At 41.1% G+C, this 25,817-nt stretch overlaps 1 protein-coding gene across 1 annotated transcript in view; it reads left to right on the plus strand.

Moving 5' to 3' along the window:
• Positions 1-25,817, plus strand: part of dmpd (F-box protein dampened) — a 245,506-nt gene that overhangs the window by 54,540 nt on the left and 165,149 nt on the right. The window contains exons 3-4 of the mRNA XM_080277725.1: positions 19,268-19,600; positions 20,621-20,869. Coding sequence (XP_080133851.1) covers positions 19,268-19,600; positions 20,621-20,869 — 582 coding nt within the window. The remainder of the gene's footprint in view (positions 1-19,267; positions 19,601-20,620; positions 20,870-25,817) is intronic.

Here is a 25,817-nt window from a genome sequence, read left to right on the forward strand (position 1 = left end):
CCAACCATCTAACTATCGTCCAATTGCTTTAACATCCTGTATCTCAAAAGTTTTCGAGTCCGTTCTTAATAGAAAAATTTAAAAGCATCTTTTCAATCACAACCTTCTTTCTGATCGTCAGTATGGGTTCCGTCAGGGACGCTCCACCGGCGATCTTCTCACCTACCTTTCAGACTCCTGGTCATCCTCCTTTCGGGACTTTGGCGAAAGCTTTGCCATTGCACTTGACATCTCTAAGGCTTTCGATCGAGTCTGGCATAAATCTTTAATTTCCAAACTGCCCTCTTACGGTTTCTTCTATCTGTGCCTTCATCTCTAGCTTCCTTTCTGGTCGTTCTATAGCCGCTGTTGTAGACGGCCATCGTTCTTCTCCTAGATCTATTAACAGTGGTGTTCCTCAAGGCTCTGTCCAATCACCAACTCTTCCTTTGATTCATCAGTGACCTTCTAAGCTGTACATCTAACCCTATCCACTCATACGCTGATGACTCCACCCTTCACCTTTCCATTCGATTCCCGCAACGTCCATCTCAGCAGTTACTTCAACAAACAAGGGATGAGGCTATGGCACACCTAATGTCTGACTTGGCTCATATCTCTAACGGGGGTTATAATAATCTTGTTTTTAATGCATCAAAGACTCAGTTTTTACACCTATCAACCCGACAAAATCTTCCACAGGTATACCCACTAATGTTTGATTATAATCAGCTTAATCCTGCATCATCCTTGAACATGCTTGGGGTTTCATATACTCGGGACTTGTCTTGGAAAGATCATATTATATCTCTTGTAAAATCTGCTTCCAAGAGATTGGGTGTGCTAAGCCAACTCCGTTCCTTCTCTACCCCTGCACAATTGTTGACTCTATACAGGGGTTTTATCCGCCCCTGTGTAGAGTACAACTCTCATGTGTGAGGAGGCTCCCCACATACAGCTCTTCTCAGTAGGGTGGAGTCAAAGGCTTTTCACTTCATTAACTCTCCTCCTCTTACTGACTCCCTTCAACCTTTGTCTCTTCGCCGCACTGTTGCATCTTTATCTCTTTTCTATTGCTACTTCAATGGCCACTGCTCCTCTGAACTGTCTGCATGCATTCCTCTACCCCTACGACGGGCGCGTAGCACCCGTCTAGCAGCAAACTCTCATCCCTTTTCTGTCCAACTCTCTAATGCAAGAGTTAACCGTTACTCCCAGTCCTTCATTTATGCAACAGGTCAACTCTGGAACTGTCTCCCTCTGTCTGTATTTCCTACTTCCTATGATCTCCAGTTTTTCAAACACAGTGTGTCCAGGCATCTGGAAATGATCGGATCTTGAATTTGGCTCTCTCTTATATTTTGTTTTTCTCTTGGAAGGAATAGTTTTGCAGGCTCGTTGCCTTTGGTTCCTTCTTCCTCACATAAGAAAAAAAAAAAAATCACATGTATAAGAGAAACACACTTGTGCATATCTGTTACCCCTTGGGGGTAGGGAGGTTTCAAGAACACTCCCCCAGTATCCCTGCTTGTCATACAAGGCGACTAAAAGGGTTGGTGGTGGGTTAGTGCCCCACCCTGTAAAAAGAACTAACTAAACAAGCGAATAAAACGCCTCAGACCAGGATGGACCATACGTTGACGACTAAGGAACGGACAAAGGACTTTCTGAGGGTGGGAACATGGAATGTGAGAGGTGTGAATGATGAAGTGAGAGAGAGAGAGAGAGATTGTTCAGGTGCTTGAGGATGCAAGAGTGGATGTATGTAGATTGACTGAAACCAAATGGGAAGGTGAAAGGGTGAGAGAATGGGAGTATGGTTTAGGTATATGTGCGGGAGTTAATGAGAATGAGAGAGCAAGAGAGGGAGTATGTCTGATGATAAGCAAGAAGTGGAATGAGAATATAAGAGAGTATGAAACAGTGGGTGCAAGGATTGTATGGGTGAGGATGAATGTAGGCATACAAGAGTGGTTGATTGTATGTGTGTATGCTCCAACAGAGGACCGAGTGGCAAGAGTGAAAGATGAATTTTGGGTGAGAGTAGAAGCATGTATGGACAAATTTGAGAGAAGCGAGAGAGTGCTTTTGATTGGAGACATGAATGGCAAAGTTGGGAATGTACGAGTGGATGGAATGGTTGGTCAGCGGGGTGTGCCAGCTGAAGTAGATGAGAATGCTAGTGCTTTGGTGGACATCTGTGCTGGTAAGGGGTTGGCAATAGCCAACACCTACTTTTGGCATAAGATGATCCACTGGTATACATGGAGAGTAATAAGGAGGATGGATGGTGAACTTGTTGAATGAAAGGCAATGATAGACTACGTGTGTGTGGATGAGTGAATGAGAAGACAAGTGTTGGATGCAAGAGTGTGGAGAGGGTGGGGGAATGGAGTCTCGGACCATCACTTAGTGATGGCCAAGGTAAAGCTGCGAAGAAAATGGGTGAGGAGGCGATGGGGAAGACAGGAGGAAACAGCTCTTGTGAGAAGAGTGGAGAATTTGCAAGATAGTGAGAAAATGGTAGAGTATAAGAGCATAGTGGAAGAAAGATTGGGAAGGTATGAGCTAGAGCAGATGGAAGGGGTGGAAGACGTATGAAAGATATTTACGGAAGAGATAGGCGCAGCGTGTGAGGTGGTTTGTGGAGTGAGGAGGAGATGCAAGAGTGTGCAAGGGACAGCATGGTGGAATGATGAGGTGAAACGAGCTGTGGAACAAAAGAAGGCAAATAGTGAATGGTTAGCGAGTAGCCTCATTACAGCAGGGGGGTCACCCCCCAGTTCGTGGCATGAGGGTCAATGTCAGGTGGGTCAGGCATATAAATTCAAATGGGCATAAAATCAATTTTCACCCGATTTACTCCAAATTTGATATGTGACCTCTTTGGCTGGATATCCCGTTGTGTTTGAACATCAGCATTAAAATAACTGCTGGGGAGAGGTTTGCTGTGCCTTAGCACCACTTGTTACTGATGTTGAAGCTGGTATGTGTAATATTATACAGTAAAAGTCCAATATTTCGGCATCCAATTCCCCGGCAAATCTGACATTTCGGCAGTTTTGAGAAATAGTCCCATTTACGAAAATCTCCGATCGTTCGGCAGATTCTCCGATTTTTTTCGTCAGTATTGAAATTCTCCATGAGGCTCGCCAGCTAGCTACCCGCCTTTACCCGCCTTAGTGAGTGAGATAGTGAAATTGATGGAACGAGTCTACCACTGCCATGAAGCTCAGAGGCTAGCTCTTTCTCCTATAGCATAAAGAGAGGACAAACTGTTAGACTGATTTATTTACCGGTAAATGTACACTTAAGTACCAGAAAGACCTTTCTAGTTCAATGTATATTCCTCCAGCTTGTTTCAGTATTTTTCAGACTATATTCAATTCGGTAAATCACGTTTTCTTACTGAAAGATTTCCTCCCTGTTAGTATCGTCTCGTTCTAAAGCTGTACCTACGATTGTTTCCAGCACAATGGACGAAACTCATCGTACTCAAATGTGGACTTCGTTTCCCAACTTCCCAACTGAAGATTAGGTTAGGTTACATTATTAAGTGCAGTTAAGCTAGGTTAGGCCAGGTTTAAACACTTAGATTAGAACAGTGTCTTCTGCCATTACGTTAACGAATCAAAGAGTCGTCACACCAGAACAGATAAAAACAGTGGGGAAAGATTTAACAAGAAATGTTTATTTACCAACCCAGAAATAATCAGAAAAATATAACAGACTATCAGGATGAACTGATTTGGTAAGGTGCTTTTACTTCTTACAGCAAAGCGTATGTTTACCCCCCTCAAATACTCAATGTTCGTGAGTTCAGAAATTTGTGTCCTCCCGTGGCAGACCTTGAAACCATTTTTTCAAAGTTATAAAGTCAGTTTCTTTTTCTTACAGATGTGAAAAGACTCGTCTGGTACACCTGGCTTTTTCCCCTCCTCCCTAAACCCATCTTGTGATTTGTTATGATTCGTGAAAGAAAATTAGGGGGCATGTTACATTAGAATTAAACATAAAGTTAGGGTGCATGTTACTTTAGCATTTAAACATATCGGCGAAAACATCTGGGATGAAAGGACCGCCGAGCTGTTTGGGATTGTAGAGTAGGGTCGTATAAACATACCAGTGACCTTGGTTCCCTTCCCATAATTGTTCGCAATTTTTATGGCTCTCCCTAACTTAACGTTACTGACACCGGTACAGTAAAGCATTGTTCAAGGCTAACAGCCATAAGGGGTTAATGGAATACATTATTGTTTGTATCAATACTCTCTCTTTCACACATACACGAACGAACAAAAGAATGTGCAATAAATGTACACTTAACTGTAAGGAGCAGAAATAACTGTATGCTCTGTCGGTCCGAAATGTGTTGGGAAGCGACATCGAACAATGAATGTGGAACTGAATGCCACCTTACAAGAACACTTGAGATGAAAGTATTTTTTCTTATTAGTAACATAATTGTTCCATTTTGTCCCCTATAATTGTGAAACTCTTAAATTTTCGTCCAAGCATACAGCGTAATAACCTTACCAATTCAATTCATATTCTCTAGTTTGTTTTTGTATTTTTCTAGTTTGTTTTCTTATTATCATAACGTTCCTTAAGCCTTACCTACGTTTGTTTCCGGCATATTGGAAGAAACTTACTCATAATTAGGGTGCATGTTACATTAGCATTTAAACATATCGGCAAAAACATCTGAGATGAAGTGGCAGGCCGCCTGACTGTTTGAGATGGTAGAGGAGGGTCGTGAAAACATACCAGTGACCTTCGTTCCCTTCCCATAATTGTTCGCAGTTTTTTATAGCTCTCCCTAACCCAACATCCCTGACACCGGTACAGTAAAGCATTGTTCGAGGCTGACAGCTATGATGGGGTTAATGGAATGCATTATTGTTTGTATTAATTCTCTCTTTCACACATACAGTACACTTAGGAACGAACAAAAGAGTGAACAGTAAATGTAAGAGGAAGAAATAACAATGCTCTGTTGGTCCGAAATGTGTTGGGAGGCGCGATACCTAACGAAAAATGCAGAACTCAATGCTAACTTACGAGAACACATGAGTATTTTTTTTTTTTTTCTGATTAGCAGACATTCTTGTTTCATTTCGTTCCCTAAAACTAGGAAACCCATTACTTTTCGTCTAAGCATACAGCCTAAAGACCTCACCAATTCACTTCATATTCCTCCAGTTTGTTTTCTGTTTTTCTATTTTGAGGGTAGTATATTACCTTCTCTTGCTGAAAGATTTTCTCTTTTATCACGTTCTTTAAGCCGTACCTACGATTGCTTCGGGCATAATGGATGAAACTCATCGTACACAAAAATGGATTTAGTTTCCCAATTTCCCAACTGGAGCCCAGGTTAGGTCAGGTTAGGTTAAATTATTAAGTAGTTAAGCAAGGTTAGGCTACGTCAGGAGTAACAGTTGCCTCACCAAACTCCATCCTACCACCCTTGTGATCGAGTTAGCAAGGTTAGGCAACGTCAGGAGTAACAGTTGCCTCACCAAACTCCATCCTACCACCCTTGTGATCGAGTTGTGAGCAGGAGGTGTGGGTGGGGGCAGGGTGAGCAAGACTCTCTCTGGTTTATCCATGCCTCTCTCCCTAGAAACTGGATGCTTCCTGTTTAAACCGGAGCTATCGTACGGATAATTCTATGAATTACTATACCACTGAACCATTGGGTCAGGGCCTGGATATACCGAAAGCTGGATAATCGAGCTTCTACTGTATAGTACTGTATTCATTACAGTATTGTACAGTATCAAACAGTATACAGTACTCTCTCCAAACACATTTGTAATGATATGAGTAATGATGATAGTGTTCACCGAAACATATAAGGTACTGAGTGGGTAGGGTTTTCGATAATTCGGCAATTTTGATATTTCGGCACTTGCCTGGTCCCATAGATGCCGAAAAATCGGACTTCTACTGTATATCTATTTTAACAATTTCATTGTAGTATATATCCTGCTGGTGCCTGTGTCAACATGTCTCATTTGTGATGCATCAAAACGGTTCCATTAAACATATCGGAGGATTGTTGTTTCCTTTTGCCCACGGCTCATATGTAGTCTTGCTTGTGAATATGTTTTAACAGCAGGCACCTAAAGCTTTATGAAATTCTTGCTATGCTGAGTGGGATCTAATATACTTTTCATGGGTGGGTCAACCTCTGCTCCTGCTCGCATCCACAGCTGCCACTGATAGGGAACATATACTTACAAACTATTAACGAGGCTCTAGGAATCACATCAGTCACTTCGTCTGATGTTGCAGAATGGGGCAACAGAAAAAGTAACGATAATTTTATTGATTGATGTACCTGTTTGGGTGATAATTTGTGGGCCGCTACTCTTTGTGTGCGTAAATGATGCCCAGCTTTGATTGTAACGTCATAACGAATGTTTATCATGACAGGAGACCTGTGACCAGAAAGCATTTATCACATAGACAAAGAACCTTCAGCACAGCTTTTGAAGTTGAATAAATATACTGTAAGATGGGGCTGTTCGACTTACCTGGGGCAGTTCAGCATATTAAGAGGTAATGAGACTTGTGGTTCAAACAATGTAAATTGGGGTATATTTGACTTTTTCATGTGGTACTGTACTATATTCTACAATCACTAACGTATATTATCTATCTATCTATCTATCTATCTATCTGTATGTTGCCAGACGCCTTAATCCCGTAAAGGGTGGCCACAAACAAATCGCCTCCATGTCTCCCTATCGCCTGCCATTTCACTGCCCTTCTCCCAGCTCACACATCCCTCTCTCATATACCTCTCCACTTCATCCCTCCATCTCATCCTTGGCCTCCCCATCTGTCTCCCCCTCTTCACCTCACTTACACACAATGAGACTTGTGGTTCAAACAATGTAAATTGGGGTATATTTGACTTTTTCATGTGGTACTGTACTATATTCTATCTTATCCACGTGGCCAAATCACCTCAGTGTTTCTCCTAATGCTCCCTACCACACCGCAATGCATGGAATTGAAAAAGTTACTGCATGACAGTATTGTGAAACCAAATCTGGAAGTGAATTGTAGACCTTGTTGGAGGGACACAAGTCAGTGGAAATGAGCTATTTGAGAGGAGCATGTGGAGTCACATGGAGAGACAGACTGACAAATGAGGAAGGGAATTTAAATTGTAAATTAAATTTAGGGATAGCTTGCTGAAGGTAGGTGAACTGTGGTTAATTTTTCATTCCTGTTATTTTCAGATTTTTTTGAGCTGTGATTTATAAGCATAATTACAAGATTAATTGTATTTTCCTCTATTGTCCCTTGGATATATAATAACAAACTAAGTGTCTTTAATGTTTATCCACCTGCCGAAGTAAGTTAGCTGCTTTCATTTATATTATGATTTTAGACTAATGGGGCAGTTTGACTCGACCCCCTGGGACACTGACTTGGCAGTTTTGGGCAATTTATATGCTGCAACTTCATTAAATACTATCTAGAGAGTTGTAGACACTACATCGTGGATTTCAAAGATAATCTCCCAGGGGGAGACGGTGGCTGAATCAGTAGAGAGGCGGCCTGCAGTCCTAGGACCTAGGATCAAATCCCAGCTGGGGCAGGGAACAGTTTAAGGACTGTAATTTCATAAAAGGCAGACTTTACTGATCTACCAGAAGACCTGCTGACATGTTGAAAAAATACTCCTGCCAATACCAATACACCAGTCCTGTAAGAGACAGCCCTATCATGTACTCAGTATGGATGGTGGGTGTTAGTGCCAAAGTGGTGACATGTGAAGGTGTGTAGGAAGACTACTGGGCCTTGGGATAGGCCCTGGTGCCTTTGCCCAGAGATGGATACATTGAAAAAAATTCCATCCATCCATCATCCAATTCTATATCGCCTCATAAGCAGCGTAGGAACCCAGGGGTAGGCAAGTTGGTCCTGACATTTAAGATGAGAGTGACCAGACTCAGTCATCCCTGAGTGGCATTACGTGAGCAATAAGCCCCAACCACCCCTTGGATATAAACCTTCGCCAGCTCAATCCGATTGGAGCACTTTAATTACCCACTAAACCACCAGGTGCCATAATTTGGTTATATGGCCACCACCCAGCATAGTAAATGGTTTCCTGGTGTACAGGAAATTTTGCCTTGTCACTCAGTCTATGGCAACCCATAGGCAGAAGGAAGAGGAAAGAATGATGGAAAGAAAGACAGAAGAGGAAGAATGAAAGAGAGGAATGGGCAGACACCCCAAGCAGCACTCCATCGAGTGACTGGATGGTGAGTGTCCCCACCTACTACATAGGGGGGAAAAAAAAAGTAAAGATAGGGTGCATGACTTCCTGAAGAGACCTAAAGTCCTGTTTTCCCCCAGGATATGCGAAAATATTTAGAGCAAGCAAGTTGCTGTCTCAGAAGAGGTTGTAGTGGCCTACTTTAAAAAACTAGAAGAGAGTCTTAGGGGAGTACCTCCTGCAAATATTACTAACTTTGATGAAACCTACATCACAGATGATCCTAAGGGAAAGCTGTAGATACTTTGGAGTGGTTTAAAACATGCAGAGCACGTCATGAATACGACAAAGAGTTCAACATTCATCACGTAATCCAACACTGCCAATGGGAAGCACCTTAGCCCATATGTTGTTTACAAGGTTGAACACATGCAGCAGTCATGGATTGAAGGAGGACCAACCAACGTACATAACCAAACTTCTGGCTGGTTCGATTCGAATTGAAGCAGGGGGAGTGAAGAGGCAGGTCTCTTGAAGGCACACAACCAAAGGACAATACTGGACAAGAAGGCATCGAAGGTCAGAGCGATTCAAATGAAAAATTCGAATGTTTCGCTTAGAGAAAGCCCACCGAGTCCAGTTGTGCCGCATCAGGTGTATGTGCCCAAAGTGTTGCACTACAAACCTTAGTAAAACGAGAAATAGCCAAAAGTGAGTTGAATAGCCCAATTTTACATATATACAGCTCTGAATACTGTCTCAAAATCTAGAATAGGCTGAAGATTTTAGTATGTGTAATACGAGCCACTACTGTACAGTGCAGCCTCGTTATGCAATAGGGTTGCATCAAGTGAAGACCTATTGCACAACAAATTGTTGCATAACAAGGTTGGTATAGTTTGGGTTCAGTGAGGGGGTTAGGAAGAGTGACATCAACCCTGAAGCCTAAAATGACCTTAAAAAAAACTCTGCCACCCACCTGAAGTTTGTTCTTTGTCGGTATGAATCATCACCAAGGGTCCCTCATCCCCCAGGATAGGGGGCAGTTGGAGGAACTGGATAACCACTTCACAAAAAAGATACAGTGTCACTTTACTTAATATCACACACTTTACTATTTATAAAGTACTTAGGCTGTTATTTGGTGAAAGCAATGGTGTTTCAGTGGCCCTTCACGCTTAAAATAAAATGAAAGTCAACGATCGCAGCCAGTGTAATCACTGGGTGGGCATTTTGGCTCAGTCAGCTGGGTAGAGGCCTAAAAATGGGATGATGGTTATGTTAGGTTGACTCAATTTCCAAGTCACAGGTTTCAGTATCTCATGCAGAAAAAGTATCATTTCACTTAATATTGCACACTGCACTATTTGTTAAGCACTTGCACTGTTATTTTGCAATCACAATAGTGTTCCAGTGGCCTTTTATGCAAGAGCACAGGCTCAAAAAAGGGATGACAGTTAATTAAGATTGACACGATTTCCAACTTTTAAGTTTAAGTATTTCACATACAAAAAGTATCATTTCACTTAAATATTGTACACTGCACTGTTTGTTAAGAACATGCACAATTATTTTGCATTAACAAGTGTTTCAGTGGCATTTCATGCAAGAGTATAGGCCCAAAAATGTGATGATGGTTATGTAAGGTTGGCACAGTTTCCAAGTCACAAGTTTCAGTATTTCATGCACAAACAAGTATCACTTCACATAATATTGCACACATGCGCTATTTGTTAAGCATTTGCACTGTTACTTGATGATGATAATGGTGTTTCAGTGGCCTTTCATGCACAAACTAGAACAAAAGGCAGTGTTCACAACAAATGTAAACACTGGGTGGCCAACACTAGACATTAGCAAAGCTTTTGATGCCATCCCCCACCACAACCTCACAAACATAGTACTCAACACAAATGTGCACAGTAACACAAAAAGATGGCTGGTGAACTACTTTGCAGGCAGATGTGCACATGTAACATTTGATGGTCAGTCCTCGAACATCAGAAACTTCACAAATGGCATCCCCCAAGGATCTGTTTTGTCCCCTACTCTCTCTAACCTATACATGCACGACATACCCACACCCCACACACCACAGATACACATAGCTTCCAGTGCAGGTGATATAACACTCACATGTACATACGAAAATGCAAACACAGCTGCACACATCCTCCAACCTTACCTCAGCACACTACATGAATGGTTCACCACAGACAAGTTCAAAATAGTCCCAAGCAAATCTACAGTGACCCTTCTCACAAACTGGACCCCAGAACACTGTCACATTCCACACCTCATCATCATAAACAGCACTCCCTTACCCCCCCCACACACACACACAAAATCCTTGGTGTAACATATAGTACAAGAACACATCACAAACATTAAAAATAAAATAACACCAAGACTCAATGCCCTGAGGTCACTTGCCCACACAACATTTGGACACAACAAAGAAACCACCACCACAGTATACAAACAATATATACGTTCAGTGATGAATTATGCAAGCCCTGCTTGGGCTTCTGACCTCACTAAAACACAGTACAACACTTTACAGACCATACAGAACAAAGCCCTAAAAGTAATCACAGGCTGCGCAACCACTACACCCACAGATCACCTACTTCAAGAAACCAAAGTCCTCGAAGTCAAGGATAACCTAGACATGAGAGGCACCCAAATTCTCACTGCAGCCTCCACAAACCCACAACATCCACTACACTAGATGGCAACACACCCACACACACCAAGGAACATCAAAACTACACCCAGCACACAATATCATACACAGATACTATCATCTCTCCCCCCTCGCCCGCCTCAAACCAACTTCCAGAAGCATATCCATTCTCAGATCACTCGCCGCCCCATTCAGTCACTTTTAAGACAACACACAGCTGCATGCATGGCCTCCTGATATCCACCCCTCCGAATCCTATCTCCCTTGTGAGGACAGGGTCCACCTGGCCAGGCTGAGATGTGGGCATCATCCAGCCCTCTTAGGTTACCAGAAGAGGCTGGAAGACACCGTCGCTGATGCATGTCCAGAATGCAACACAGCACCCCATACTATTAAGCACATTATGGAACTCTTCATTGCACACAGCCACCTACTTCAGCAACACAAGATACACTCTTTGAGAGCTCTATGGGAAAGCCCGTTCTCGGCCCTGGTCTTCCTAAGGGATTCGGGACTGTTTGGCCAGACTGCCTAGGGAACTACTACTACTACTACCACCACTACTACTACTACCACTACTACTACTACCACTACTACTACTACCACTACTACTACTACTACTACTACTACTACTACTGGGTAATTTTTTTTAACGTTTCAAGGCAGTATAACTTTTTATATTTGATGTAGCAATTTATTACATAATGACAGTATAAATTTTTAATTATCAGTGTAGCGATTTATTGTATAACAAGGCGTTATAACGAGGTTGCACTGTACACTTTACTGTAATTGTAACGCTGAGAGATGGGGGTGAAGCCCAACCCATTCTCTTTTCTCCTGAATGTGTTTGATTGGTTGGTAATGGGGTGGGATGTGGGTATGTGAGGTTGGGAGTCTATTTGGTGACCAGTGCAGGGGTACTGTCGAAGCTGGAAGCGCGCGTGCACACACACACACACACACACACACACACACACACGGAGAAACAGCCGGAGAGAGCAGATGTCCCAGCCATCGCCGCTAACCTTAAGTAGTTTCAGGAATTTTGTCTGTCCTGTCTCCTAAGGTCTTGTTTTAAATTTAAAATAATGAAAGTTAATAGACTACCAAAAATGTAAAGATTTAATGACTAGAGTATACATGAATGTTTGTAGTTTTTTTTCGGTAACAGCTGTTTTGATACTTAACCAACATGAAACATGGCCGAAGATGTAAACAATGAGGGACTCGAATTTCAAGGATTTGATACAAATACCAATGTCATGGACCTGGTTAAAACATTAATTATGAGGATTAGTGAACTTGAAAAGAAAGTAGAGAATCTAGTGATAAAGGATGTGTCTGAAAATACGGATACTACCATACAGAGTCTGATCCAATCCAATGAAACAGCGAATGAAGAGATTAGAAATTTGAAGCGTGAAAATGTTGAATTGAGGAGGAAACTAGAAGAGAGTACTAATAAAACGGAGAAGGTGAGTAGTGTATTAGAAGAGCATAAGGCAAAGTGGGCACACGTAGAAGAAGAACAGAAAGAAGTGTTCAGCTTAAGAGTGATCATCCAGGAAGAAAGGGAAATGAACAAGAAAAAAATGGAAGAAAATGTAGTGAAAATACTGAAGAAAAAAGAGAAAATAGTGAGAGAAACTGTAGAAAGGAACAGATGTGTGGTAGTATTTGGAAACAGGGAAGAGGAAGAAAAGGTTAGGTTCGTAAGACTCGAGAGAGACATGAACCTGGTGAGAGGAATATTAGGCAAGATTGACCCCGAAGGAGACAAATGGGTAAAAGAAATTGAGAAAGTAAGGAGGATAGGGCCTCATAAGAAAAGGGAAACAAGACCAATGAGAGTCAAGTTTACATCAGAAAGTGTAATAAATGAGATACTTAAAGTGACCTGGAAATTAAGCAAAGAGGCGGGGATGGAAAATATTATAATAAGAAAAGATCTGAATGAAGAAGAAAGAGAAGTTTTAAAATCATTAAAGGAAGAAGTAAAGGAAAAAAATGATAAGAGGACAGAGGAAGAATGTAATACTATTTTTTGGAGAGTATTGGATATGAAAGTAAGGAAATGATATTTAAGGAAATAGAAGTGAAGGAAACTAAGGGGGATGGCTGTGAAAGATCAGAAGTTGAGGAAGTGGTACGGACAGAGAGTAGGAGAGAAGAGGGTATTAAAAACGTCAAAAATAATTTGAAGGTGATATATACTAATGTTGATGGTTTCATATCAACAAGGATCGAAATTAACGATTTCTTGAGAGAACATGAACCTGATGTCATGTGCTTTGTAGAGACCAAATTAAGAGAGGATATTGATGTTCATTTGGGAGATGGTAAATACAAACTGTGGAGAAAAGACAGAAAAGAAAAATGGGAGGAGGAGTGATGATAGCAGTGAAGAACAACATAAATGTAGATACTGTACTGTGGAAATGGGAGAAGGCAGGGCTGAAGTGATATATATGAATTAGAAACTGGAGAGAATGTTAAGAGAGATATGGTGGTAGTGGATGTTCCCCCAAAGACGAGAGCATGGAAGGATGACTAATACCATGAGATGTTGTCAGATATGGCTAGCTATTTGCAAAAAATAATTGAGAAAAGCAATAATATTATTTTGGTGGGTGACTTTAACTGTAAAGAGGTGAACTGGGAGAAATGGTACTCGGGAGGCGGCGAGGATTCGTGGGGCACTATATTATTAAATATAATAATAAATAATGTGATGACGCAATGGGTCAAAGAAGAGACACGGTTTCGAGGTGAGGACACACAGCAAGGTTAGATTTACTGTTCACCAAAGAACCCGATGTAAAAGAATCATTGAAATATCTCTGTCCTTTAGGAGAAAGTGATCATGTGGTCATTGAGTTCCAGATGTTAATAGGGAACGTCGAGCCAAGAGACGAGCTTCATAGACAGGGAAGATACAACTTTGGGAAAGCAAATTTTACAGGATTGAGAAACTTTTTTGAAAATGCGGATTGGAGAAAATTCAGAGAAACAAGAGAGATACAGAGGAAGTGGGATATCTTTCTAGACCTTTATAATTTGGTAGTGGAAAGATTTGTACCAAGAGTAAGAGGGAAAGGAAACAGGAAAAAGGAGTGGTTCAATAGAAGGTGTATGATAGCAAAAAAAGAGAGAGATAAGGCATGGAACAATTGGAGAAAGAGAGGTAACAACAGAACAAAGGAAGAATATAAAAGAACAAGAAATGAATACACAAGAATACGTAGAGAAGAAGAAAGGAATTTTGAAAAAGGTATAATAGACAAATGCAAGGATGAACCCAAACTGTTTTATAGATTTGTTAATGGCAAACTGAAACAAAAGGAAGGAATCACCAAACTGAAAGTAGAAGGAGAGGTCATTAAGGATGCGGCAATGCAAGCAGAAATAATGAACAAACGTTTCCAGTCAGCTTTCTCTAAAGAAAAGGAGCTTGTGGAAGGGGAGGGAGTGATTAGAAATGTTCCAGTGATGAAAGATATAAAAGTGGAGGTACAGGAAGTGTATAAATTACTGGAAACTCAATATGTAAGGAAAGCCCTAGGACCTGATGGAATTTCTAATTAGCTCCTGAAGGAATGCTGAGAACAACTGGCGGATAAAATTCACAGTTTTATCGTATGCTCACTGGAAGAGGGGAAAGTACTACAAGAATGGAAGAGGGCAAATGTGGTACCAATTTACAAGGGAGGAAACTGGGAAGAATCCCTGAATTATAGACCAGTGTCTCTAACCAGCATGGTCGCAAAATTTTGTGAGAGAATCCTGAAAGACAGATGGATAAAATATCTGGAAGAGATGAATATTTTGGCTGAATGTCAGTTTGGATTCAGAAGTGGAAGGTCATGTGTTTCTAACTTCTTGAGCTTTTACTCAAGAGCGATTGACGTGGTAGAGGAGAGAGATGGTTGGGTGGATTGTGTGTACTTAGACTTAGAGAAGGCCTTTGACAAGGTACCTCATAAGAGACTAATGTGGAAACTAGAATATGTAGGAGGACTAAAGGGGAAACTTCTGGAATGGATGAGAGACTTTTTGAGAGACAGACAAATGAGGACAGTAATAAAGGATAGGATGTCTGGATGGAGGGAAGTAACAAGTGGAGTCCCTCAAGGCTCAGTGTTGGCGCCAGTAATGTTCCTGATTTACGTAAATGATATGGTAGATGGAGTGAACAGTTATGCAAGTCTGTTTGCTGATGATGTAAAGATCTTGAGGAAGGTAGAGGTTGAGGAGGATTGTAAAATACTGCAGGAGGATTTGGATAGGATACACAACTGGAGCCGGACATGAGAAATGAAATTTAATGTAAAGAAATGTAAAATATTGGAAATGGGTAAAAGTACCAGGAGGCCATCACTGAATTATTTGTTGGGTAATGAATTAATCACAAAAAGGAGAGAAGAGAAAGATTTGGGAGTGCTGGTCCAAGATAGTTTGTCACCTGAAAAGCACATTAACAAGATAGTTGGAGAGACTTATAAACTCCTGACTAACATAAGAGTAGCATTTCATTATATGGATGAGGAGATGATGAAAAAATTGATAGTGACCATGATCCGCCCCAGGTTAGAATATGCAGCGGTAGTATGGTCCCCACACAAAAAGAAAGATATAAACAAGATTGAAAGAATACAAAGAACAGCAACCAAGATGGTCCCCAGTCTGACAGACCTGTCATACAGAGAGAGGCTGGAAAAACTGGATTTGCCTTCCTTAGAGGAAAGGAGAAAGAGGGGAGACATGATTGCAGTGTTCAGGACCATGGTGGGAGTAGATAAAATTGACAAAGAAGATCTGTTTGTATGGGATAAGAGAGCAACAAGAGGACACGGAATGAAATTGAAAAAGTCAAGCTGCTTGAAGGATATCAAGAAATATAGCTTTCGTTACAGAAGTATAGAGTTATGGAATAGCCTGGACAAAGAGATCGTCCAGTCTAAAAACTTAAGCGAGTTTAAAGCTAAATTCGACTTATTGAGAAACAGCGATGGAAACCCACGAGCATAGTACATTCCGTGTATATCACAATTAGGTATATTAGGTAATACTTAAATATTTGGAACAACTTAGACAAAGAGGTGGTGCATGAGAAAAACATTCATGTGTGTAAAGGTAGACTTGATAAATGTGGATATGGAGACAGGACAACACGAGCATTGCTCAATTCCTGTATACGGTACTACAAATAGGTAATACACACACACACACACACACACACACACACACACACACTCTCTCTCTCTCTCTCTCTCTCTCTCTCTCTCTCTCTCTCTCTCTCTCTCTCTCCCTGAAGCACATGGTTGAAAATAAATGAGTACAGTATCCTAATCTAGTACTAAAAATGAAAACTATACCCAATTTACAATAACTTGACCCATAATTTTGCTCTTCTGCAGCTTCGAGTAAACCCTTGATATACTAAACTGTCTCTTAACAAATTTTGGTTTTAACTGCCACCTTGAGCTGGCTGATTATGTAACTTTTGTTCAGTAAAGGAATTGACATCTGGGAAACACATTCCAGTGTTGCGTCCCTACACACACAAGAGATTAGGTGTGCTAAGCCGACTCCGTTCCTTCTTTACCCCTGCACAGTTGTTGACTCTTTACACGGGTTTTATCTGCCTCTGTGTAAAGTACAACTCTCATATGTGGGGAGGCTCCCCACATACAGCTCTTCTCAGTAGGGTGGAGTCAAAGGCTTTTCGTCTCATTAACTCTTCTCCTCTTACTGGCTTCCTTCAACCTCTGTCTCTTTGCTGCACTGTTGCATCTTTATCTCTTTTCTGTCTCTACTTCAGTGGTCACTGCTCCTCTGAACTGTCTGCTTGCATTCCTCCACCTCTACGACGGGTGCGTTTCACCTGTCTAGCAGCAAACTCTCATCCCTTTTGTGTCCAACTTTCTAATACAAGAGTTAACCGTTACTCGCAGTCCTTCATTTATGCAACAGGTCAACTCTGGAACTGTCTCTCTGTCTGTATTTCCTGCTAGCTATGATCTCCAGTCTTTCAAATGCAGTGTATCCAGGCATCTTGAAATGATTGGATCCTTTAATTTGGCTCTCTCCTGTATTTTGTTTTTCACTTGGAAGGAACAGTTATTGCAGGTTCGTGGCCTTTGGTTCCTTCTTCGTAGCATTAAAAAAAAAAAAAAAAAAAAGTGTTCCTCTGTATCCCGTAGAACACCATATCAGTCTCTGGGTGACCAGCACCATGAGAGGAGCCACAAATAGAGCATTTATTGAGAGAAAGGGCCATTTAGACCTAGCTGTTTGTTATTGTGTACGACTGTACGGCCAAACAACGCTCCGTGTTTAATGATCTTTGTTCGCTAAAAGCCACAATGCCTGGGTAATTACCAAACAACATGGTGTTTGGCTTTTATGAACTATTGGCTTTAATTTCAAAGGTCTGGTACTATTTAATTCATTATATCGAGAGTGTTCTACATTTCACATCTTTGTCATAGCACTTCTTCATGAGTAGTACTGTATTATTACAGTATACTGTAGTCTGTTGTTACAACTCAACAGTCACAATGGTGAGAGGGCACTTTCAGGCCAGGTTGGAATAAAAAATGTAGGAAACACATGTATTGTGCCACATTGAATGGACATTGTTGTAGCTGATGAAAATCTGGTGGCCTTTGTAGTGTTTGTTTAACCCAATATCTGGTCTGCCAAGGTCCATTAAAGCGAGGGTCTATCATATAAATGTGTGTGTGTGTGTGTGTGTGTGTGTGTGTGTGTGTGTACAGGGTCAGGTCAAAAAGGATCTGGCCTTTAGCTTGTGAAAAAAAAACAAGTTTACTTACTGAGTTCAGACTTTAATCCCCATCAAAGTATGCCCTTTGGGACTCAAAACACTTTGCCCAGCGGTCCTTCCATTGCTGGAAACTTTTTTTGTAGTCAGGTTTTGGGTTCACCAACAACTATTTATCACATTTATGTGTCTTTATCTCATTTTTGTCCTCAAATCTCGAACCCTTCAGTGGCATCTTTAGTTCAGGAAATAGCCAAGTCACAGGGAGCCATTTCAGGTGAGTAGAGAGCCTGCAAGACTTGTGTAATACAGTGTTTTGAAAAAAAAAAAAAAAAAAATCTGCAAGAGATGAGAGTTGTGGGAGGTGGAGGACTGGCAACTCCACTGTGACAGTGTTCCAGCCCACACATCCCATCTCATCCAGGATTTTTTGATCAAACACAAGATCACACAAAATGACCATAAAACCATCCAGAACTGTCTAATCTTTGCTTCTTGGAATACCAGTGAGGATCTGAAGTCTCTCCGAGCCTGTACTAAGCCACCTCCGAGGCTGGGGTGAATTTGCCTGTGAACTCCCAAAATGGCTCAGTGATTCGTTGGCCATACTATCCACAGTTGTATCATGCTCTGTGAAATACACTTGTGTAAGACACCCTGCATTCATGAAAAGAATGGGAAATTTTTAAAAATGTAATCTCTCCTTTTTATCTTTATATAGCCAGATGGCAGAATTCCATAAGGGATGGCCTTGTATCTTTGAGTTAGTTGTTTTATGGGGAGGGGCACTAAGCTTCTGCCAATCCACTGGTTGACACGTAGAGAACATATGGGTTGGTTATATGGCTACCACCCAGTGTTGTAAATGGTTTCCTGGCTTACAGGAAACCATTAGGCTTGTCATTCAATGTAAAGCCACCTAAAGAGGAAAGAAGGGTAATAAAAAATGACAGGAATGATGGGAAAAGTAGGAAGAAGTAGACATAGCTACATCAAGTGAATGGATGGTGGTTGCTACCAGTTTGTCATGATGAAAAAGCTCGCATATCACTTGATTAATGAAGGTATTCTCTTAAGGTTTGCTGTTACGGGTTAAAAGAAAAATTTTTCAATCACCAATATCATGAGGTAGGATTTACAAGGTATGGCTCAGACCTTCTTGCAAAAACATATTACATTTCCCACCACCCCTCATCCCGTATTGCCCCTCAGAAAATGTTAGGCAGCTGTAATAGTTAAGAAGTAAAGAACTTGGGTAAATGACTAATTGATCATTTAGGCTTGTTTGTAGATGGGGCTGTGGTGTAAAACTATGCATACAACATCTGTAAGATGATGTAAGCAAATAATATCCTCGTATGTGAAGGCAGGGTTCCACAGTTTCACAACCTTTTCTTAAATTTGGTATTGTAAAATGTGAGAAGCCAATATATCATTTTTTGAGTAAGCATCGCAAAATTGAGGATTTTTTTTTTTTTTTAACTTGCAAATGATAAATAAAAAAGTCAGAATATATTGAGGACTACTGTATATCATGTGTGCAACATTTTATTGATTTAATCTGTTTTCTTCACAGGTGAATATAGTATCAAAACCTTCAACATCGACTACTGTCTCCAGTTCCTCCACCTCTACTGCTGCCTCCCCAACATCATCTTCGTTATCCTCATCACTGTTAACACTACCATCACTTTCATCTCCATCATCATCACCTCAAGCATCATCGTCATCTGTACCAACATCATCATCATCGTCGTTGTCACCATCATCATCTGGGTCAATATCTCTCTGTGCCACTGAGTCCAGCAGTCGTGAAGTGACCAGACTAGAGATACTTGACCTTCCCAATGAGATCTTTGATAAGATATTTTCGTACCTGACTTATAAGAAAATTGGAGAGATACGACTAGTAAGTAAAGTAGTTTGCGCTTTGAGTTTTACTTTGTAATGTTATAATAATTTTAACATTGATTCACATTTATTATTCCAATATTACTTTTTTGAGATCATATATTGAGTTGAATATTTTGGCTTGCAGTTTTATGAGCAGCTACTAGGTTTGACTTTCAGCATATTATGGATAGCAAATACAGTACCATTATATTTAGGACTTAGAACTAAATTTGAAAGGACATCAACTTTTGTAATACAATGATCCCTTGGTTATCGTGTATAATTGATAACGAACACGGCGCGTGGTAATGGAATTGTGCAAAAATGAAAGCACAGAACCAATGGGATTTATCCTAATTGATACCAGGCATCCCAAATGCAAGCCCAGATTTTCCCTTTTGTATCAGTTTAGACCCACTAAATACATAGACTTGTTATGGTGCAACAAACACACATAGGCATGGTTATGTTAATAGAGAGTGATGAAAAGGAGGCCAAGGATGAGATGGAGGGATGGAGTGGAGAGGTATATGAGAGAGGGGGGTGTGAGCTGGGACCGGGGCAGTGAAATGGCGGGGGACAGGGTGACATGGAAGCGATTTGTTTGTGGCCACCCCTTACGGGATTAAGGCTTCTGGCAGTAGATAGATAGATAGATAGATAGAAAAGGTTACAATAATGAAGAGCCACATACCATAGATAGGTCTGAGATGGATTTGACATAAGGGATTTTGAGGCTAGGGAGTGGAGAGTACTAACTGGAATTAACTCCTCAAGTATGGCTTCATCTTTGAATCCCTCAAAGCCATCAGAAACCACAGACACTGCACCATCATTGTCAACAGAAACTAGCTCAGGTGCACAATAATGATGTATTTGGGCAGAAAAATGCAGTACAACAGCAGGAGTGCAGATTTTCATCTCACAGAGATAATGAAAACTGCTATAACCAATGGATCACTGTATAAAGTAATTTAATGGAACCCTAAATTTAGGTGGAATTAATTGGCTAATGGGAAATGTTATTATTCCATAGACGTGCAAGAGATTTGAGCAGATTGGATCAACCATTTTGAACACAGCATTCCAGCGGCTGCAGAATCAGATGCTACAAAGGTTCCAGAACATTAAGGGGCAGATGCCACGGCGAGAGAGTGCTCGCCGCAAGCACCCACTTGCAAGGGAATCAGATATTTTTGAAACCCTGCACATGCGGCTTACTCTCCTCCAGATGTCTTTTGGCAAGCACATAGAAAGAAAGCATTGCTGCTTCTTTGCTGGTGATGTAAGTAAATATTATCTGGTGGCCGACTGACTTTAGCCTGTATTTGTGCTGGATTATTAAGGGAGGTTTTTCAGCCAGTCAGTATCTTTCCATAAAATGTAACAGAAACTCTGTCATATTTCACTAACTTGTCCAAGGATATTATTAGAGTATTGCAGTGTTGGGTAAAGTATAAAATTATCTAGAAAAGTAGATACAATATTTTGAAATCTCAACTGATTATTGCACAAAATGGTAGGTTTTAAACCTGCACAGAAGAATTTGCTTGCACAGGTGAAAAACGCTGTGAAGCTGCTGAAAAATGGAAAAGTAGCTGGGGTTGATGAGATGTATGCAGAGATGATTAAATGTAATGGAGAGAGCAGAATGAAGTGCTTGTTGGAGATATGTAAGAAGGCATGGATGAGTGAAACTGTGCCAGCAGAGTAGAAAAAGGCAGTGATTGTGCTCTTGTACAAAAATAAAGGTGAGTGAAGTGAGTGAATGTTGTAGGGAAGGTATATGGAAGAATTTTTTGTAGAGAAAGTAAGGGAGATATCAGAAGTCCTAATGTGTGATGAACAGGGTGGCTTTAGGAGTGGCAGAGGATGTGTGGATCAAATATTTGCAGTGAGACAGATAGTGGAGAAGACTTATGAGAAGGACTATAGGGTGTTTATGGCATTTATGGATCTGTAAAAAGCATACAACAAAGTAGATAGAGAAGAATTGTGGAAGGTTCTGCGCAGGTATGGTGTAGATAGCTGGTAGGTGCTGTCAGGAGGTTTTATGATGGTAGTGAGGCAAGTGTAAGGGTAAATGGGCATCCAAGTGAATGGTTCACGATCAGTGTGGCGTGCGACAAGGTTGTGTGATGTCCCCATGGTTGTTCAGTTTGTATATGTATGGGGTGATGAGAGAAGAAAAAACACGAGTAGTGGAGAGAGGGATTTCATTAGTAATGAATGGTGATGGATGGAATACCTCAAATTTGTTGTGTGCTGATAGATGCAGCGCTATTTGCAAATACTGAACAAGAACTTGTAGACTAGTGCAAAGTTTTGCTGATGCCTGTGAGCATCATGCCTTGATGGTAAATGTAGAAATGAGTTAAATGATTGTAATCGAGAGAGCAGGTGACTCTCAGTGTGATGTTGTAGTGAATGGTGAGATACTGGAATGGGTGAGTTCAAATACCTGGGTGCAGCGATAGAAAAGAGAGGAAAATGCGCAGAAGAATTGGAAAGTAGAATGACACAAGGAAGGACAGTAGGTGGTGCTATGAAGGCCTTGATAAGAAACAGAGGCTTGAGTGCTGCAGCTGCTTACGTGAAGGAGTGTTAATGCCAACTTTAACATATGGATGTGAGACTGGTGTGGCTTGAAAATGAAAAGTCAAGAATGAGATCAGTGGAGATGGGACTGCTGAGAAATGAATGTGGAGTACAGAGAGTGGATAGGATACAAAATACCCAGTTGTGAAAGATGCTGAGTGAGGAAATCTGTGGACACCAGAATCGAAGAGAATGTACTGAGATGGTGTGGTCATGTGGAGAGAATGGATAACAATGGAGTGGTGAAAAAGGTATATCTGAGTGAATTTAAAGGAGGTAGGAGACAAGGTAGGCCAAGGAGAAGGTGGAGGGATATGATGGATAAGTGTGTAAGGAAGAGAGGTATGGAAGTCAGTGAGGTGAACCAGGATTCTGGGGCCTTGAATGATGAGTGAATGGAAGCATGGCCCATTGGAATGGGCCAACTTGGGCTGACTGGAAGTTGCTACTCCTTACCCTGCCCTAGGGTAGGAAAGGAGGTCCGAATGATGATGATGATGAATATTTGATACAAAGAAGTTATCATTTATTCAGATAATGCTCTTGATTTAGGAACATAATTGGAGGTGGATGGCTACCATTGATCTGTGAGGCAGAAACTTGAGAGGGGGAGTGATGTGAGGCTACAAACATGATAAATAGACACATAATTATTCACTCATATGCAGAGACTGTCACAGATGCACAGAGCCAAAGTTCAACCTGAACTTCTTAACAGTTTAGTCTTCATACAGATTTCAGGTTTCTATTCCTGAAGTATTTCTGGTCCTGGGGTGTAAGAGAGTAAAAGTACTCATCTCTGTGCAAAAAAGAAAACCAGAAGCTAGGATTCTGCTGGATTGCTTATGGCAAAGAAACCTGATCTTAAGAAGAAAACACAAAAAAAAATCAGTTCATGTTTCCTAAACATATTGAATTTAAATGGCTGGAGGTCACAGGCAAAGAAATAAGAGTGTCTGAGGAAGACACTTCTAGAGTTGACCAGTAGTTGATAAACAGCTAACCTGGTAAACTAGGACCCTAATGCCCCTTAGAGTAAGCCCCTTCTGACTTGACACACGTAGCCCAGCATTCTTTTCACTGCCTGAGAATACCTGTTAACTCTTGCATCAGTTTGTGACAGAAAAAGGTGATGGTATTATGTACAGATAGATGGGGGATGCCATGATAAGGAAAAGTTACAGGCAGAGAAAGAGAGAGGTTAACCCCTTTGGGACCATGACATATTATGTCAAAAGTCATGACAGCCCAGTTACGCTAGGCTGTGACTCATGTCAGTCAAACATCAAACATTCGTTTAATGTATAGGGGAAACCTGGGAGGGCTAACTTGTCTGCCTGCTACTTTAGGTATGTCTAGGTAACCTCACCATGCTACTGTTTAGCTCCTCCCATTTCCGGCATTCACCCAGTCATTTCCTATGTTGGTGTCTCATGACTCCTGCTATCTGGACAGTATAGATCTGAACTGATGAGAGAAGAGGAACAATGACCATTTTTCATCAAAATAGGCAGTGATTAGTGCATCCCTCCCCCCCCTCCTCAAGATGAGCAAAAATAGTCAGAATTAGAGTGATGAACATCTGCCAGGTGAACATGAAGTTGATATTGATGATCTTTCTGATAGTGTTCTAAGTGAAGTAGAGGATACTTTAGAAGAGTGGGAAATGGAAGGTGGCTGGTTGCATGTGCTCAATTTATTTGAAGACTCCCAAAAGTGATAGAGTCCATATGATGCCACACATATTCCGGGAAAAGACATATTTGTGACTAAGGTACGAGGTCTGTACGGAATTATCCGACCTTAGGCTTTAAAAAGATAAACAGCTAACCTGTTAAACTGGGACCCTGATGCCGTAAGCCTCTTCTCCCTTGACACACGTAGCGCAGCATTCTTTCCACTGCCTGAAATATTTTTCAAAGTCTGTTGTCGGTATCTCCTGCAGGTGCTTCGTTGCATTCATCATGATCTCTTCTCTCGTCTCAAATCGGGAACGCTTCAGCGGAGTTTTGAACTTGGGGAATAACCAAAATTTGCTCGGAGCCATGTCTGGTGAGTAAGGAGCCTGCTGGGTCTGCGGGATGTTGTGCTTGGCCAAAAACTCCTGAGTCAGTTGAGAAGAAAGAGCAAGGGCATTGTCGTGGTACAGTTCCAGCTTGCCACTTTTCAAGGCTCTGGTCTCTTCTGCCGAACTGCATTATGAAGACAACAGATAATGTCGAGGTAGTAATGTTTATTGACAGGCTGACCTACTGGTGCATATTCATAAAACACCACAGCAGGAAAAAAATATATATATATATTTCACCTTGTGGCGGACCTGTTGTGCTTTTTCTGGCCGAGGTGACCTTGCGTGCTTCCATTGAGACAACTGTGCTTTGGTTTCTGGGTTGTACCTGTACACTCATGTGTCATCTCCAGTGTTAACAGTCTTCAGAAAGTCTGGATCGCGATTTTTCACATTCCAACATGTCGTGGGCAACGTTCATCCGCAGAGCTTGTTGTTCACGTGAAAGGAGCTTTGAAACAAGCATGGCAGCAACTCTTCACATGCCCAGTCATCCATTAAAAACATCTGTATTGTCAGACGTTTTAACATCTTCCTCATGCCAGCTTCAGTGACCTAAAAGTGAAACAATACAAATGGTACAGCATGCCCAAAAGTGAAGAGTATTCTAAATTCATCTAAGAGTTAAATATGTACTTAACTTATCATATAAGAAACTGTACATTAAAAAAAAAAAGAGAGAGAGAGAGAGAGAGAGGCAAAAGTCTTTACTATGGTCTACCACAAAAGGTGTCTGTGTGTGAATGTAACTTATGCAAGACTTAAGGGATAAGCAGATACAGTAATCCCTCATTTATCTGGACATAATAGAGCCAGAGGCATGTCTGGATAGTGGCAACATCAGATATTAAGCCAGAGGCATGTCTGGATAGTGGCAACATCAGATATTAAGCCAGAGGCATGTCTGGATAGTGGCAACATCAGATATTATTCCCCTGCCACACCCAGACCCTACCTACATACTTACCTCCAACCTATACCTAACTTATTTGTACAGTACCTGCGCTTAATCGGGCAGTGTTTTCCGGTCATTCAGGCATATTTAGGCATCAAAACACACAAAGGAATATCCAAAGTAATGCTAAACACCAAGAAAACTATAAAAAAAAATAAATAAATAAAAACCAAAAAACATCCTACCTATACACCAGTGTATGTACAGTACCCCTACAAATTTTGGCGCTGTTTTCAGGTCGATCTTCCACATTTTGACATCAAAACATACATACGAATATCCAGAGTAATGCTAAACACCAAGGTAACCATGAAAAAAAAAAGAGAGAGAGAGAGAGAGAGACCCTACCTAAACACCACTTTATATACTGTACCGTTTCTAATTTTGGCATTGTTTTCAGGTAAGTCTGCCATATTTAGACATCAGAACACACATAGGAATATCCAAAGTAATGCTGCACACCAAGAAACCCATGAAAAAAAACACTGAAAACCAAAAAACACCCTACTTAACACACGACTGTATGTACAGTACCCCTTTGGCACTGTTTTCCGGGCAATCTGCCATATTTAGACATCAAAACACATGTGGTCATCCATATTAATGCTAAAC

The sequence above is a fragment of the Coenobita brevimanus genome, chromosome 71 (genome assembly GCF_032717465.1).
Source record: "Coenobita brevimanus isolate Jiangsu-jjx chromosome 71, ASM3271746v2, whole genome shotgun sequence".
NCBI classification, from domain to species: domain Eukaryota; kingdom Metazoa; phylum Arthropoda; class Malacostraca; order Decapoda; family Coenobitidae; genus Coenobita; species Coenobita brevimanus.